Genomic DNA, 16,775 nt, shown 5'->3' with positions numbered 1-16,775 from the left:
CAGAACCTTAACTTCATATAAATCCCGCATCATTACCATGTGGTCAAAAAAAGCACATCTACTCTATTTTAGATCTAAGGCATAGAATGTTTCGCCCAATGTGGATATTTGCATTTATATAAGCTGGGAGACCTTGCTGGCAGACCTGAATTCCAATACTAGTTGTGCTGAGGGCATCACAAGTTGAGAAATCCCTCATGTGCCCACCTCGATTCTATGCACTCACTTGACAAAATTATCCAAGGCCTACAACAAGACTTCCCCTGAGTATCGCAGTGCGGTATCCAGGAGCAATATATCTACTTTTGGCTCTTAATATCTACTATCGGGAAGTTACCGTCGAGAAACATCGCGCAGTTCGATGCAAAAACACCCGACTAATTCCTGGTGATCGTCAAATCTAGTTCGAACTTTCTGTCATGCTCCATCAGAAGCCGAAAAGAATCCCCAGCATCTTCAGCAGTAAGTGCACCTCTTATTTGTCGTGATACAATCCTCAAATATGTTTATATGCGAAATCGGTGGACATACCCCTTGCTTCGCGGCAGCATTGATCAACGATAAGCACCTCCAAAGCATTGTCGGCTTCTCATCAACATGGCTCCCAAGGAGATATTCGGTGCCTCGACAGATGAGGACGTCGCTCTCGGGAATATGGGGTACCCGCAAGAATTCAAACGATCGTTCGGTCTGTTAGATATGGTGGGGTTCAGTTTCAGTATTGTGACCTGGTGGGCATATCCCTCAACCGAGCACAGGGGCCATGTCTAACCTCGAACAGCTGGACAGCCTTAAGCGGTGTCTTCATCATTGGAATCCAGGCAGGTGGCCCACCTGTCATGATCTTTGGCTGGATCGGAGTTTGTGTGTTCACCATGTTCATTGCCCTGGCAATGGCTGAGATGTGCTCGCGCTGGCCAGTAGCTGGAGGCCAGTACTCGTGGGTTGCCATGCTAGCACCACCTCAAGTTTCCCGACAGCTTTCTTATATCACTGGGTGGTTTATGCTGACCGGTTCGTGTCCGTCGATATTTGGTGGTGCGTACTTGCTGACTTGTTTCCTAGGAATTCTCGCCATGGGCGCGGTTAACAATTCCTTTGGATCGAATTATATCCTGGGCCAAGTCAACCTGGTCTTCCCAGGCTTCCTTATTGAGCGGTGGCATACCGTCCTGGTTGCCTGGGCCGTAGGGCTATTTGCTCTCGTCATGAATGTATTCGCACCGCACGCTTTGCATCGTCTATCTCGCATCATCCTGGTGTGGAACATCGCCTCTTTCATCATTGTGATCACCACACTCTTAGCAATGAATCACCAGAAGCAAGACACAGATTTCGTATTCCACGAGTTCCGGAATATGACCGGCTTTGGCGCTTCAATGGCTACTATAATTGGGATCCTACAAAGCTTTTTCGGCATGTGCTGCTACGACGCGCCGAGCCATATGACAGAAGAGATGACCCACGCCAGTCGAGATGCACCGAAGGCAATCATCTTGTCGGTCATCATGGGGGGTGTAACTGGACTACTCTTCCTGCTGACACTGTGCTTTTGCATGGGTGATATCGAAGCAACAGCCAACTCAAGCACCGGGGTTCCAGTCATCCAGATCTTCTACGACTCGACGCAAAGCAAAGTCGGGACCTGCATTCTGGCCAGTATGATCACCGTCATCATCATGGTCACGTCTATCAGTCTTGTCGCTGAAGGATCACGATCAGTATATGCCTTTGCACGAGACCACGGGCTACCATTTTCAGGGTTGTGGTCTGAAGTCGACCCAAAGAAAAAGATACCTCTGTACGCTATTTTTTCTCACTGTCGCAGTTCAGCTTAGCCTGAATGCGATTTATTTCGGTACGGAGACGGGGTTTGAAACGGTGATTTCAATAGCTACTACGGGGTTCTGTACGTTGACATATTTGACTCCGGTTGACCACTAGGACTAAGCAGCTAATGTGGATTTAATTTAGATGTTTCTTACAGTCTTGTCCTTCTTGCTAGATTACTTGGCTATTTCTTTCGCCACCAATGCTCCTTCGATGGACCACATTCATTGCCGCTTCCGCTGTCACTCGGTTTCAGTTCGATTGGCCTTCTATTTTTGTTATTTGCTTCTATCACGTTCAATTTTCCCTCCGATGCCCCGGTCACCTCTGGGTCGATGAATTATACTAGTGCAGCTATCGGGCTGGTGATACTGCTCAGCCTCGTCACCTGGTTTACCACCGCAACAAACCGTTTTGTTGGGCCTTCGGATGTCAGACACCTGGTCGTCGACGGCATAGAACGCCCAATGACATTGCAGCTCGAGGATTATGTTGGGTCGAGGACAAGCAAGGGAGGATAATGGTCAAATGTGCTCTTTGAAGGGGTGTGTATAGCCTACAGATTGATATACAATAAAAATGGGGAGGGAAGAGAGGGAGGAATACAAGAGGAAATTGTTATATAGAATTACAAATCGATGATCATAATTCATTCTCGTTGAAATTCGTAGGCTACCTAAATTATAATATAGCCCATGATTAATCCAAGGCAAAACAAAACACAAATAGTAGCCGCAACAAGTAGGGGAATATGATTCTGAAATCAAAACAACGTGACAGAAAAATGAATTCATGCAGTGCCAATAACCAGACACGGGGACTTGACAAACACAAAGAACAACTTTTACCACTCAAGAGGCTCGTTCACCACATCACCGCGGTTGGTCTTGGGAACGGGAGCAGCCTCAACCATAGTCGCGCCACGGCGGTCACGACGGAGGTAGGCACTGCCATCCAACCAGGGGGGTATCAAGGGTACGCTTGGACTCGAAAGTGCGGATCTTAGACTCCATCTGGAGAGTGAGACCAATATCATCCAGGCCGTTGACAAGGCAGTGCTTGCGGAATTCCTCGACCTCGAAGGCAGTGATCTTGTTACCCTGGGCATCCTTGATCTCCTGGTTGACAAGGTCGACTTCAACCTCACGGCCGGCGCGGGCCTCATCGGCGATCTTCTGCAGAGCAACCTCATCGGAGACGACGACGGGCAGCATGCCGTTCTTGAAGGTGTTGTTGAAGAAGATATCGGCGAAGGAGGGGGCGATGATGCACTTGATACCGAAGTCGAGCAGAGCCCAGGGGGCGTGCTCGCGGGAGCTACCGCATCCGAAGTTAGGACCGGTAACAACCAGGATCTTGGAGTCACGGTAAATGCCCTGGTTCAGGACGAAATCGGGATTCTCCTTGTCATCGGTGTAACGGAGCTCGTAGAACAGCGCGGTACCGAGACCAGTGCGCTTGATGGTCTTGAGGAATTGCTTGGGGATGATGGCGTCGGTGTCGACGTTAGCGCGATCCAGAGGCGCGGCGATACCCTTCAGGGTAGTGAAGGGGGAAGACCGCTGCTCTTGTCAGCGCCGCTAGCAGGGGCTGAGGAGTTGGCGTGGGGCTCGTTGTCGGCAGGGTAGTCCAGGACACGGTCGAGTTCGTCCTCGGTCGCGGGGGATTCGAAGACGGGCTGGACGTCGATCTTGGGGGAGGCCTTGCCGAGAACGGGACTGGCAACGACGTGCTCACGAACATCGGCCAGCTTGCCAACAATGGCAGCAGTGGCAGCCATGGCGGGAGACATGAGATGAGTACGACCCTGAGCACCCTGGCGACCCTCGAAGTTACGGTTGGAGGTACTGGCACAGCGCTCCTTGGGGGAGAGGATATCTGGGTTCATACCCAGGCACATAGAGCACCCAGCCTCACGCCATTCGAAACCGGAATCAGTGAAGATCTTGTCGAGGCCCTCGGACTCAGCCTGCTCCTTGACGAGACCGGATCCAGGGACGATCATAGCACGCTTGATGTTGGAGGCAATTTTACGGCCCTTGACGACCTTGGCTGCGGCACGCAGATCCTCAATACGGGCGTTGGTGCAAGATCCGATGAAGACCTTGTCAACCACAACATCCTTCATGGGTGTACCAGGGACAAGGCCCATGTATTCGAGAGCACGGATGCAAGAGGTCTTGCGGTTCTCATCCTCGAAGTCATCGGGGCCGGGGACAACACCAGTGATTGGGATCACGTCCTGGGGGGAGGTACCCCATGAGATGGTGGGGATAATATCCTTGCCGTCAATGAAGACCTCGCTATCGTACTTGGCTCCAGCATCCGACTTCAGACTGGACCAGTAGCTGGTGGCCTTGTTCCACTCTGCACTGCCGTACTTGGGGGCCAGAGGACGACCCTTGAGGTATTCGAAAGTGATCTCGTCGGGTGCGATCATACCGGCACGGGCACCACCCTCAATGGACATGTTACACATTGACATACGTGCCTCCATGCTCAGTCCACGGATGACGGATCCGCAGAACTCAATAACGGCACCGTTACCACCAGCAGTACCAATGACACCGATGATGTGGAGAACGACGTCCTTACTGGTGACACCAGCGGGCAGCTCACCATCAACCTGGATGCGCATGTTCTTGCTGCGGCGGGTAATAAGGGTCTGGGTTGCGAGGACGTGCTCGACTTCACTGGTTCCGATACCGAACGCGAGGGCACCGAAAGCACCGTGTGTGGAGGTGTGGCTGTCACCGCAGACAACAGTCGTGCCGGGCAGAGTGAAACCCTGCTCCGGGCCAATAATGTGGACAATACCCTGGCGCTTGTCGCCCATACCGAAGTAGGTGAGGCCGAAATCCTTCACGTTCTCCTCCAGGGTTGTGCATTGGAGACGCGAATCATTCTCCTTGATGAAGTCCGCGGCATTTTTAAAACTTTTCCGTGAAGAGGTAGGAATGTTCTATACGGTAAAAACAGTCCGATTAGTCGTGAGCTGCTAACGGATATGGGACTTAACATACGTGATCAACTGTAACCAGAGTGCAATCCGGCCGGCGGACCTTGCGGCTAGCGTTTTTGAGGCCCTCGAAAGCCTGTGGGGATGTAACCTCGTGAACGAGGTGTCGGTCAATGTAGATCAGGCAAGTTCCATCATCTTGCTCATTGACGATGTGGTCCTGGAACACCTTGTCGTACAGGGTCCTGGGTTTCGACTCGGCGGAAGGCATGGTGGGGGTGGGTAAAAAACGGCTAGGAAGAGAGGATGTAAAGGTAGGGGGTTTGAAGATGAGATAGGAAAGGAGGGTAATAGGTGGAAGCTCCAATGAAGCAATATAGTATGTAAGTAGTAAGTACCAAGAACTAGGGAACTGGAATGGGAATGACTGTTATATTTTTCTGCTCTGAAGCATCCGCGATGTCGCTGGAGAGCTTCTCGAGGGGCAACGCCGGTTTCGGCCGGTCAGCGGCGAATGGTACGAATTTTATTGGCCGAGGTGGCAACACAGGGGTAGGCCGATATCGGTCTTCGCTGCATAATCCAAAAAGGGGATCGCGGCTAATCACGGCTCCCGGCGGATACTCGTCGACCGCTCCGGACCAAAGTAATTCAGAGCCGCTGATTGGCTGGTCGCTTGCAAGGTTTCCCTCCGATCGGCTCGCCAATTTTTGACTCAACGCTTATACGCTTAGCACTGCGAACAGGGTGTTGTGGCATACACCAAGTGGAGATGGGGATCATCTGGGGAACCTCACTAACCCATATATTATAGCCTTTGGAGTTCCCCATGGTCTAGCTGGCTGTAGGTTGTATATATTGATCTACTCTCTCCCTCGGCTCTCATTCCACAATATCGAAGAAGATGCATTCATATGTTCTTAGCAAAAGAACTATCAAATTTTGAACTTGTTTCATGGTCTAAAACCCAATCTACCTAAAGTAATACCAAAACGCCAATGCCCATGTCTCTCTAAAGCAAATTTTCATAAAGTGTAGTAAAAACGCACGAGGCTACCGAGGCGCAGACCCCAGGTCGACCACGATCCTCTTTCCAGACACAGAACCACTCCGCAACGTCTCAAGGGCCGCATTAATACCTTCTAGTCCACCCTCTGCATGAACAATTTCTGGTAATGTGAGATTTGTCGTGTGCAGAAGATCTTCCAACCAGCACACCATGGCTTCACCCACGGTGGGAGCCGTGTGGAAGAGCTTAATGGGCACAGTGTGATATTGTACCCCGGGGGTTTTCTCTTTAGGCAGACCGGATAATCCAAGGAGATGGGCATGCCCATCAGGATTAAGAGCCTTTTCAAGCTGTGTTGCCGTCTCTCTTCCGACTATATCAATGGCATATCGCAGCTTGCCCTCGGTGACACCGCGAATAATTTCCACTGCACGATCAGGGTCATGTCGATCGACTAGCAGATCTGCACCGGACTTCACAAGCTTGGCACCGTGCCGTGCTGCATCGGCTACACATATCACGCGTAACCCGGCAAGTTTTGCCAGTTGAAGAGTTATCAGGCCAGTAGTTGTTGAGGCTATAGTACAAATGTTAGTGATCACATCATAGTAATGGAGTCATTGGCTGTCCTACCTCCCCAGATAGCAACCCAGTCTCCACGTTGTGGCTTTTCTGAGTCCAATAATGATGCGAAGCATTCTTCATGTATATCGGCGGGTATATCATTTCTATCGAGTTTTTCGATGATTTTGGGCAAATTAGGGCCAGGGACTTGGGTGATGAGCGAGAAGTCTAGTCCAAATGAGACACCCAAAGCCAACGTAGCAGCGACAAATGCGACTCCGACAGAAGCTGAAGCGTGGATAGATGTTGAAGAAGGAATTCGGGCAGCATTGAAGTCGGTGGCGATGGCGTATTCTTGGAATGCTGCTTTCCTAATGTCCCGGTAATCTGTTGATGGTACTAACACAACATCTCCTACACGAAGACGTGATGACCCTTTGGGAACTTGTAGTACAAGGCCAGCCAGATCCCGCCCGTTGATCCATGGCAGGCTGGGGATACCAAAGTTGAATGCCCTAATCGATTCATGAGTTAGTCATCAATGATAATATTTGGTAACGCTGATTTCCAGCTACAGAAGAGTAATACTTACGGTCCCTTCCAGTCGACTGGGTTGAGGCCGATTGTAAGAACCTGTGAATCAATAGTCAGCATCGCATGTTACACAAGATCCAGTCGGCGGGGATATGACATACCTTGACAAGAATCTCTCCCTCATGCAAGACAGAAGGAATAGCATGATCATCTACCAATGCATACTGTTCACGGGCCCCCTTGAGAAGCAAAACTCTTTGTCTTGACTCCTCAGACCGCGGCGAGGGGGTTCACTCTCAGATCTTGATTCATTGGAGTAATCTGAGAGAGAATCCGAGGACAGGTATTGGTGGAAAGTGGTTGGAGTCTTCTGCAACTCTTCGAGTTGGAGGCAAGTAGAGGTAGTTGACATGGTGCTTGGAGGTAGTAATGGCATGACTTGAAGCTTGGATCAGAGAAACGCCAGTTCAACTCTTAGGCTCTATCTATATTGCCCTTGGTACCAGTCTATATAATCTCTCGGGCGAGAAGATAAAGCCAAAGCACGCCTCATTTTAGGGCGCGGGGCAGTGATACCAAATCCATCCCATAAGCACGTACATAGGGTTGGAGCACCTCCACTAATCGCTTGGCTCTGGGACGTCCTAGCAAGATCAATGGGATAATTTCGTCTCACATTGGCGGAATGAGAGCGTTTCCGTACTTCCGAGGTCTATTCGTAGTCGTTGTCCATTGCTCATGGCGGGGCATAAATGGCGTGATGAACTCGATGACCGAGGGTCGATCAACGCTCTTATATTTGCCGAGAGATGGGGGACCATGAGGACTAGAATGACCAAAGGGAACGGATAGCGATCTTATTATGGGAATACACGGAATAATTCAATATAAATTGAATATTCTCTACTTTTTTCAAGTGCAAATTCGAAAATTTCAGTCTCAAATCTCAAATCTCGAAGTTTATCTCCAAACTGATGTGATCCCGGGTTGTGATGACGAAACTTGCAACCCTAGGATTTCAACACCTTGGACCGAAATCGCGAATATCTGCTTGGTAAGATCTAAAAGTAATGATAATCAAATAGTATGGAGTAATTCCATTTGATTTGAATTATTAATCTACTTAGATTGTTCATAACTATGGATATATCGGAAATATATATGTGGTTCCTTTTGCTATACTAACTGTAACACAAAACAAACCTTTTTATAACTAGTGATTAGTACAATATAAGCCCCAGATATCCCTTGAACCAAAAGTTATTCTTTACGTACTCCACATATTGTATAAAATAAAAATCCGGGGTTCATAGTGTATCGCCATGTTCCCATATATCCGGATGCTCAAAATCCCATTGATAATCAATCCCTTGGATAGTACTCCGTACCTTCATAGGCAAACTTCTTTCTCACTAAATCTGAACATTCTAACCGTTTTCCAATTCAGATTCACCGGTAGGGTTTGTGCCGCTTCCTGGAAGTCCCGTGCGAGCACGTAATTTCACCGCAGATCGACAACATTAACTGGGCACTAATGCTGAAATATCTTGGAAGCTAGGCAGGGGTCTGAAAGACCACAAAACAACGAATCCTTCCCGGTATTGGCATCGCGCGGGACAGATGGTTCGAGCAGTACAACCGACAACCATATATCAAGTATACGTAGATCTCGCGCGGGCGCTATGGTTATAAATAAGCATAACCCCCTGTTAAAATAAATTGACTACGCAATTATTCATTCTACTTTATTATGACGAACTTTGAAAAAGATGTCACGCCGAGTGATGAGGTGTTGCCGGTTGGTGGTCCACATAAAGGTGACATTGGGGATACTGCTACTGTATGAAGCCGACGAAGCTGACCATAACGCTGAAAGTCAAATGGTACCGTTCGACATTTTACAATGCTTTCATCCTCGGTCTCTGCAATTTTCTTGCCCCCGGCATTTGGGGCGCCATGAACTCTTTGGGCGGAGGAGGCGAAGAGGAACCCTATCTCGTCAACGCAGCGAACGCCTTGACCTTCGGGCTTATGGTAGTCTCTTGCTTCTTCGGTAGTGTCATCGTGCGATTTATCGGCATCAAATGGACACTCATCGTGGGAACAATGGGATACGCACCTTACGCGGCAGGGTTGTACACAAACAACCGATTTGGCAAAGAATGGCTGGTGATCCTAGGCGCGGCACTTTGCGGGATATCAGCGGGCATCTTTTGGATGGCAGAGGCAGCAATTGCACTCTCATATCCCGAGCCATACAATCAAGGACGCTTCTTGGGATTCTGGCTCAGCTTTCGTGTTGGAGGGCAAATTCTCGGCGGTGTCATCAGTCTGGGCATCAATGCCCATCGATCGACCTCGGGCTCCATCTCATACACTGTGTACTTGATTTTCATCGCACTGCAAGCTCTTGGTCCTTTTGCTGGACTTCTTCTGAACAATCCATCTCAGGTGCAGCGAAAGGATGGAGTCCCCGTTCAACTTCAGGTGACGAACAGCATTGGATACGAACTAAAGAGCATGTCGAAGCTTTGGATCAGTCGCAAGTTTCTGTACATCGTTCCATTTATTTGCCAGGCTGTGTATACAGAGGCTGTGATGTTTTCCTACGAGGGATTGTGGTTCACAGTACGGGCCAGAGCCCTTGGGTCATTCCTTTCTGGTGTGATTGCTTTGACCATCGGCAACCTTCTAGGAGCCTTCCTTGACAACAAGCGGATATCTCTGAAAAAGAGAACCCGGTACGCATTCTTCTTGGTCGTCGGGTGGCAAGGCATGTGCTGGATATGGGCTTCAGTGGTGACAACGGAGTTCAACAAGACACATCCGACATATGACTGGAACGACCCGGGTTTCGGAAGAGCCTTCGCCCTCTTCCTGTTCTGGGTTGCTAGCTTCCAGCTCAACTATATGTATCTGTAAGTTGAACCTCGATGGGTGATGGCTCAGTTGGAATGATGCTGATTGATCAGGTTTTTCTTGGTGGGCAACCTTGCGGATGATCATGAAGAGGTCGTCCGGATTGCGGGCTTGTTGCGTGGGACTGAATCCGCTGCTCAGTGTGTTAGCGTACGTACACCTCGTATCTCGCTTCTGTGCGACATGAATACTAACAAAGTGTCTGCAGTATGGCCTAAGTAGCGTGAGCATCATGGCCGCAGTGGGTAGTGTGTACCTAAACTTTGGCTTGTGGGCTATCGCGATATTTCCCGCCTGGCTCATTGTCAAGGAGGTTGGAGAAGCCTTCAGGGATAAAAAGATCGCTAGAGAGGCTCCTGGTTTGCGCGAGACCGAGGATCATGAATAAATGGTTAAAGCAAGGAATCAAATTTTTGGCGCAAGTCTAGGAAAGAATTGGTATGGTAGAATAATATAAATGTCAATCCAGAATTTTTGGTGTATCCTCTCCGCGTTGAAAATATATACATTGAAAAGGTGATGCTCCTATGATGGGCCTGGTCCAGGATTCTCGCAACCCAGGACACTTTTAAAGCTATACGATGAAACCGAATTCCCTGTTATCGTGGGGGAATACGAGCAACGCGAGGCGATGTCGTACAAACAGACCGAGCATTCCACAGACAGTTTGTACTGCAACCATGTGCCACGCAAGTTGGTCTTCTCGCATTGGACCCATCCACACCAGCCAAAGATTCAAGATAGTAAGATTACTTGATTCAGTAATCCGACCATTCTCATCTTGGGTAATCCGCACCAATCTCAAGCTGCGTAGTAAGCGGAGTGCGGTATCGATCAGAGGCGACGGGGGATTCGTCCATTCCGTGACAGAAGCGTCCAGCAACCCCGTGGAAGCGCTGAATTTTGGCAATCGATGGCGAGGACAAGGAATGAGCTTAAATAGCTGGGGGTTGAGTACAGAAAATTGAAGATTTGCGGAATGAACAGCAGCAACAAGGTTTTGCTGAAATGCCCTAGGATACCAACCACGGCAAACACCATTCCTGCAAAATAGCAGTACGTATCGCCCACGAACACCTTCGACGGATACCAATTATGGAACAGAAGGGCTGCTGATACACCAATGAATGGGAGCAGGAAGTATATCGATAATAAGTGCGAGTCCGTGGCAGGGTGCGGGTATGGTGTCATGGGTGCAAGGTACATGGCATCATTGAATAGCAATTGCATCGCAATCACTAGTGACTGAGCGACCTCGATACCGTTAATACCTGCCAACATGTTGATCGCATTTGGACAGAAGATTGCCACCGCCGCCATGTATATGTAGTACAGCCATCCAAGATCAACAACATCACCCAGGTAGGGTTGCAGCGGCATCGGCACGACGACTTGCGTGACGCCAAAGTCAACAAAGTACACAATCAGCATTGGAATTGCGGAGAAAGCAGGGATCAGGACTTTGTGTCTCCAACGAATATCGAATAGATCATCACCGATTCCGAGAATCACGACAGATTGCAAAGACAAAAGACCAGAAAGGTAAGAGGCGAGCTATTCAATTGCGCGTTAGCTTAAGACCTGCCTCACTGGATCTAAAATAAAAACTGACTTTGCCATGTGGGAATCGATGAAGGAATCGACCATTTTCAATATGTTGCGATTCAATCACAACGTCACGGTTTCCACCGCCGGATGTGGCCGCAACGATATCCTTGTAGAAGGCAAACGGAATGAACATAATGAGTGACATCAGATACACAACTGCGCAGACTGCGCCCATGGTTTCAGGTCTAGATCAAAATATCAGTACTGGCTATGGTCTCAAGTTCAAGAGCCATATACATACATTTCGGGCCGGCTAGGCTTTGCCATGTCTTTGCCCTTAAGTCCTGCCTTCAAAAATACAGGCCCGAGCCACCTGATAAGGCTGAAAGCCACCGCAAACACTATGCCACATAGTGCAATTGAAGCCACTAAAGGCGCCCCATCGCCTTGGAACGTGGTGTTGAGTATCGCTAAGCCGGCCCCCACGAGGGCTAGTAGACGCCAAGTCTCCTTGCGGGAGAGCTTGCTTGAGGGATGCATGGCGGACAGACGACCGAGATGGTAGGAACGAGGTCCCTCTACTGCGAAGAGAAATTCACAAGGAATTGACCTATGTAACAAGAGTAAAAGTCCACGTCGGCGACGCGCAATCTGTCTTCATTCTCCAAATATTCGATAAGCTTATCGTGTTCTGCCAGACTTATCTGACCGCTAAATTTAGCGGTGAGAGAGTATCCCGTGATGCTTGCGACCAAGAAAGGTAAGGCGACGTCAACCAACTGTTTCATACCCCATACGTGCAGATGCATGAAATTTAAATCGTCATTGGCCCAGCTGTCTAATTAGTCAATCTCATAGCCCAGTCCGTTCCGATGGGGGGAGTGGAGCGTCCCGAGATAACGGCTGGATTTGCCGACTTCGACGCTGGTCATCGGGATCTCGTCACCGTCACCAGATTTAACTTCTATGGCAACCGTATTGTCACCGCTTCGTCTGATCACCGCATGAAAGTTTGGGATCTCAAGGATGGCCAATGGCAACTGATAGACACCTGGCGCGCGCACGATGCTGAGATTCGCGATGTATGTCCCCAAACAAGCCAGGGCGCAATTCTAAGGCTGCCATTGCAACGCATGTACTAAACTACTATTCCAGGCCACGTGGAATGGTCCTTTTACGGGCCAACATATTGGCAGTGTCGGAGAGGATATGAAGTTGAAAATTTGGCAAGAAGATGTAACTCAGCCACCAAACTCAGGACGGCGTTTCAAATCGGTCTTTCGCATGACCGCACCCCAAAGACATCCCTTTGTATCACTCGACTTTCGCAACATTGACCTGGAGTCATGGTTAGCCGTGATAACACGCGATGGCTACCTCATGGTTATGGAGCCCGTCAGCCCTGATAGCCTTGCAGATTGGCAGCCTGTTGACCAGTTTCGGGTGTGCACCGCCCCAGAGCGCGGCGAGGAAACAAGTTTCAAAGTCCAGTTTCATCATGATCCCACCGACATCACTCACACTATATCACCTGATTCTGATCGGAAGAGCCTGTCGCTAATTGTGGCTGCCATGGACACCGTCAAAATCTACCGCACTGATGCAAACCGACGATTCTACCATGCAATTGAACTAAATGGACACAACAGTCTTGTGAGAGACATTTCCTGGGCCAATGGTTCGGTGCGTGGTTACGACCTTATTGCGAGCGGCAGCAAGGATGGTTTAGTCCGCATCTTTGAAGTGTACACGATGCCAGCTGGCCAGGCACCACAGAGCTCCAATGGCCGTAAGGCGGAGATTCGCATGCAGTCCCAGCCTCAGTCCCAGTCACCGTCACTTCGGGCGACATCGCAGTCCGGGATTGGCTCCGCTCTGGCAAGCCGTGTGCCTGCATCGGTGACTGATCGCCAACCCAACGGGGATTCACAATTTAGGCACTCGTTCAAACAGGTGGCTTGCATTGACAGCAAACACCTCGATGTGTGGCAGGTTCAATTCTCCTTCTCTGGTGAGTATATATATCCTTGTTGTCTCCAACCCTAAATCTGTTCGCTAATGCACTGTCAGGTGACTCGTTGATTTCCTCTGGAGACGATGGGACAGTTCGGTTCTGGAAAAGATCTTTGTCTGGAGAATGGCTCGAGTTCGCTGAAACAGACATGGCTTCTCAGTGATCTCCAAGACATCATTGGAAATTCTTGAAAATGCCCAATACTGGTCTCTTCCCAACCTCATGGCCATCACCCCGTTTATTTTCCTTCACAATCAATGATACCCTTTACATTTGATTTCTGCATACTCTTGTGATCGCACTTGGTAGTATTTCTGGAACTAACTAGTTAAATTCGAGGTTGTTTTTTTTTTTTTTTTTTTTTTTTTTTTTTTTTTTTTTTTTTTTCAAATCTTTCTCAAACTATTTCCATTACACGAGGAAAGAGCGATGCTCGGAGATGCCGTGGTTACTCCGTTGACGAATTTCTTCTCGAGCCAAAACCATCCTCAACCTTCTCCCCTCGTCACCTATAACCCCTTTATTATCTATATTCATTGTTAGTTCATCATGGCTGTCGGTCCGACCATTGGCACTGGCTTGTTCATCGGCGCTGGCCAGGCGCTCGCAGTTGGCGGACCTGCCTCGCTACTCCTGTCGTATATAGTCCTATCCTTCCTGACCTTTGTCATGACCACGAGCCTGGCCGAGGTATCCACTCACATGCCATTCCAGCACGGGACACTAGTCACCAACGGCTACTTGTACATATCAAGCAGTCTGGCATTTGCTTCAGCATACCTCCGCTGGTACACCCTCGCTTTATTCGTCCCATACGAAATCACATCAGCGATGGTCAACCTTGGCCTGTGGAAACCGGGGTCCACGATCGCAATCAGATTGGCTATCATCACGATCATCGTTGTTGGATTCAACTTCCTGCCGGAAAAGCTCTTCAAAAGTTCTGAGCGATTGTTCACTGCGATAAAGATTGGCACAATGGCGACCCTCTTCGTCCTCACTCTGGCCCTGGGTCTTGGGGGTATAGATTCGCAGCCCTCATGGGGATTCAAATACTGGAAACATCCAGGCGCCATGAATGAGTATTTAGTTCGAGGTGTATGGGGACGATTCCTGGCTTTCCTCCAATGTCTTCTCGATGGCTCCATCGCTTTCACGTTTGCCCCTGAGTTGATTGTGCACCAAGCGGAAATGCCAGCATCACTTGTGCCAGAATCACTTGTGCCAGAATCACTTGGCGAAACAGCGCTTTTTAGCGCCAGCATCCCGAGTATAGTTATATCTGACGTTGCTCAAACAGCTTTTCCGTATATCCTGAGTTCCTTGGCTATGGGTGTTATGGCTCCTTTCAATGAGACACGATTGACAAACAACGGAACGGGCTCCGGGTTTTCTCCTTACCTGATCGGACTCAAAGATGCAAATATTCAAATTATACCCACGATCGCGATGGTTGCAATCCTACTCTCTGCAGTGGCCTCTGGGCGATCCTTTTTGTATCTCTCTTCTCGCACACTTTGTGCAATGTCGGAGCTCGGCCATGCACCTTCGATATTTTCCACCCGCAACCGTTGGAATGTCCCATATTTGGCCGTTACAGCATCCGCCGTATTCTGCTGTCTTGCCTTTATTGCAGTGAAAGTTCCAAGTACAATCATGAACATTTATCTCCTCCGTCTTGTCACGAGCGCCGGTTTCATTTCCTCGCTTGTGTCATGCACCATCCATCGCCACTTTGATCGACGGCTCAAGGTGAACGGAATCGCCAGGCGGCATAGTTTCTCTTCACAGCCATTGGGCTCATATTTGGGGATGGTGATCAGTGTCCTACTGCTGTTGAGCGGCGGTTTGTGGGCAGCACCCAAGGGAAATCTGATCGGGTCCCGAGCAGCCAGACTGATCACCCCATATGTCAATATCGCTGTATTCGTCCTGTTGTTTTTATTCCATCGATTCCAAGACTTTTTGCCCGTTGTCAAAATTGAAAGACACTTGGAGATGGGTGGACGCGGACATGGCGACCGCGAAGAACCAAGAAAACCTCGGGCACCGAAGATGTACCCGCATCGGGGTAAACTTGATGTGATCCCAGAGAGTTCCGGGACATTTGAGTTGCGACTCAGTCAGACCATGTTCACCGAGCCTTCCTAATACACCGATGGAGAGATTGATGCGAGGAAACATGCGAGATGGTATAGAATTGGAATTGTGGAGTCGGCATGTCTGCGACCCAGAATTGCCTGTTATTGTTAGAGATTAATTGTCGTTTCTTTCAAGTTCAAGAGCTTTTTTTTCTGTTTGTATAATAGCGATTGCCAAATAGAAGAACATGCACAAATCTGAATAACTATGTACATATGTAATTCAGTACTATCTAGGTACTCCGTATACATCGATGTATAAAGTCGTGCCAAAGAGAAAGAAGTGAAAATACCTACACATGTAGGTACCAAATAATATAAAATACAGTAAGTTTTCCATCTATGATACCGAAACTGACCGGACAATTTGATCTTTTTCTTTTTCTTTTTTTTCTTCCTTTGTGCTCCGTACTTTGTGGCGAAATGGCGCCAAATCATAATAATGGGAATTCTAACAAGCCCCCCTTTTACCACTTGGGTCGGAACCCCCGAAAACCTCCTTCTTTTCCCTTTTCTCTCTTCCGGTTTTCATATATTTTATACTTACTCCGTATATATATGCCTGAAACCTTGTCGTACAAGAGCAGATGACCTTTTTTTGCCCCTCTTTGATATCCTTTCCCTCCTATCTCTCCTAAGCATTTTCTACCCGCCTTTCCCCATGTTACTTTTTACCTGCTTCTTCATACTTCCTTATACTCCGTCATACTGCCTGGATACTTCATCGGCCTACCTAAACACTTCTTTGAACATCTAATACTCCCCGTAGGTAACCCTTATCGCCTCCTATTCTCCCTTGCGTTCTCACGGATTTCGTTCCCGAGCCGAGTTCGTAGGAATTCCGTTGTCTTCCTCAAGAAAATCCCCGTTTTCCTAAGAGGTTTTAAGGACAACCAAATCACAACCCTTTCCAGCACACTCAAGATCTATACTATTTTTGGGGGGTTCTTGCTCACTTTGATGGTGATATCTCGCTTGCTTTACTGCATGATAGGCCTGGCTTTTATTATAGCCCGTTGGAAAGGCCAATAGGGCTGCCCCATGACTCATTTTGGACTGAGGGTATAGCTATGGTTCTTTTTTACCTTCTCCATATCAGTTTCCTTCTCATCCATCTAGATGCTAACCGTCAGCTATGGATTGCCCCATTGACTACCTCCGGGATGCCCTAGGCATCCAATGACATTCCCGTGACTTTCCCCACTACATTGGACAACGCTAGTCCATATTGGGGCTAGTGTATTTCCATGGCTTACT

At 48.7% G+C, this 16,775-nt stretch overlaps 7 protein-coding genes across 7 annotated transcripts; 4 read left to right on the top strand and 3 right to left on the bottom strand.

The window, feature by feature from the left end:
• Window positions 1-597: 597 nt before the first annotated feature.
• On the top strand, window positions 598-1,838 carry N7487_010467 (uncharacterized protein; the record flags this gene model as incomplete). Its single annotated transcript, XM_056878197.1, has 2 exons — window positions 598-731; window positions 782-1,838. The coding sequence occupies 2 exons, from the start codon at window positions 598-600 to the stop codon at window positions 1,836-1,838; spliced, it is 1,191 nt and encodes a 396-aa protein (XP_056726777.1).
• A 921-nt stretch (window positions 1,839-2,759) lies between these two features.
• luA (3-isopropylmalate dehydratase LEU1) lies at window positions 2,760-5,080 on the bottom strand (the record flags this gene model as incomplete). The annotated part of the gene is made up of 3 exons (XM_056878196.1): window positions 4,854-5,080; window positions 3,416-4,792; window positions 2,760-3,392 (listed from the first exon to the last, which is right to left on the bottom strand). The coding sequence occupies exons 1-3, from the start codon at window positions 5,058-5,060 to the stop codon at window positions 2,760-2,762; spliced, it is 2,217 nt and encodes a 738-aa protein (XP_056726776.1). The 5' UTR covers window positions 5,061-5,080.
• Window positions 5,081-5,842: 762 nt separating this feature from the next.
• N7487_010465 (zinc-binding alcohol dehydrogenase family protein) lies at window positions 5,843-7,332 on the bottom strand (the record flags this gene model as incomplete). The annotated part of the gene is given in 5 exon segments (XM_056878195.1): window positions 5,843-6,375; window positions 6,432-6,877; window positions 6,955-6,995; window positions 7,058-7,107; window positions 7,122-7,332. The coding sequence occupies 5 exon segments, from the start codon at window positions 7,330-7,332 to the stop codon at window positions 5,843-5,845; spliced, it is 1,281 nt and encodes a 426-aa protein (XP_056726775.1).
• Window positions 7,333-8,646: 1,314 nt separating this feature from the next.
• Window positions 8,647-10,203, top strand: N7487_010464 (DUF895 domain membrane protein; the record flags this gene model as incomplete). Its single annotated transcript, XM_056878194.1, has 4 exons — window positions 8,647-8,694; window positions 8,745-9,814; window positions 9,869-9,965; window positions 10,024-10,203. The coding sequence occupies 4 exons, from the start codon at window positions 8,647-8,649 to the stop codon at window positions 10,201-10,203; spliced, it is 1,395 nt and encodes a 464-aa protein (XP_056726774.1).
• Window positions 10,204-10,389: 186 nt separating this feature from the next.
• On the bottom strand, window positions 10,390-11,903 carry N7487_010463 (UDP-N-acetylglucosamine--dolichyl-phosphate N-acetylglucosaminephosphotransferase; the record flags this gene model as incomplete). Its single annotated transcript, XM_056878193.1, has 4 exons — window positions 10,390-10,818; window positions 10,842-11,369; window positions 11,428-11,608; window positions 11,665-11,903. 4 exons carry the CDS (start codon window positions 11,901-11,903, stop codon window positions 10,390-10,392), a joined length of 1,377 nt encoding a protein of 458 aa, XP_056726773.1.
• A 332-nt stretch (window positions 11,904-12,235) lies between these two features.
• N7487_010462 (putative nuclear pore protein (SEH1)) lies at window positions 12,236-13,540 on the top strand (the record flags this gene model as incomplete). The annotated part of the gene is made up of 3 exons (XM_056878192.1): window positions 12,236-12,445; window positions 12,519-13,374; window positions 13,434-13,540. 3 exons carry the CDS (start codon window positions 12,236-12,238, stop codon window positions 13,538-13,540), a joined length of 1,173 nt encoding a protein of 390 aa, XP_056726772.1.
• Window positions 13,541-13,926: 386 nt separating this feature from the next.
• N7487_010461 (putative proline permease) lies at window positions 13,927-15,528 on the top strand (the record flags this gene model as incomplete). The annotated part of the gene is made up of 1 exon (XM_056878191.1): window positions 13,927-15,528. The coding sequence occupies one exon, from the start codon at window positions 13,927-13,929 to the stop codon at window positions 15,526-15,528; it is 1,602 nt and encodes a 533-aa protein (XP_056726771.1).
• Between the last annotated feature and the right edge of the window lie 1,247 nt (window positions 15,529-16,775).

The sequence above is a fragment of the Penicillium crustosum genome, assembly GCF_028827405.1.
Source record: "Penicillium crustosum strain IBT 35664 chromosome Unknown utg000004l_segment0_segment0, whole genome shotgun sequence".
Lineage (NCBI taxonomy): Eukaryota > Fungi > Ascomycota > Eurotiomycetes > Eurotiales > Aspergillaceae > Penicillium > Penicillium crustosum.
This window is presented reverse-complemented; position numbering and strand designations above follow the sequence as displayed.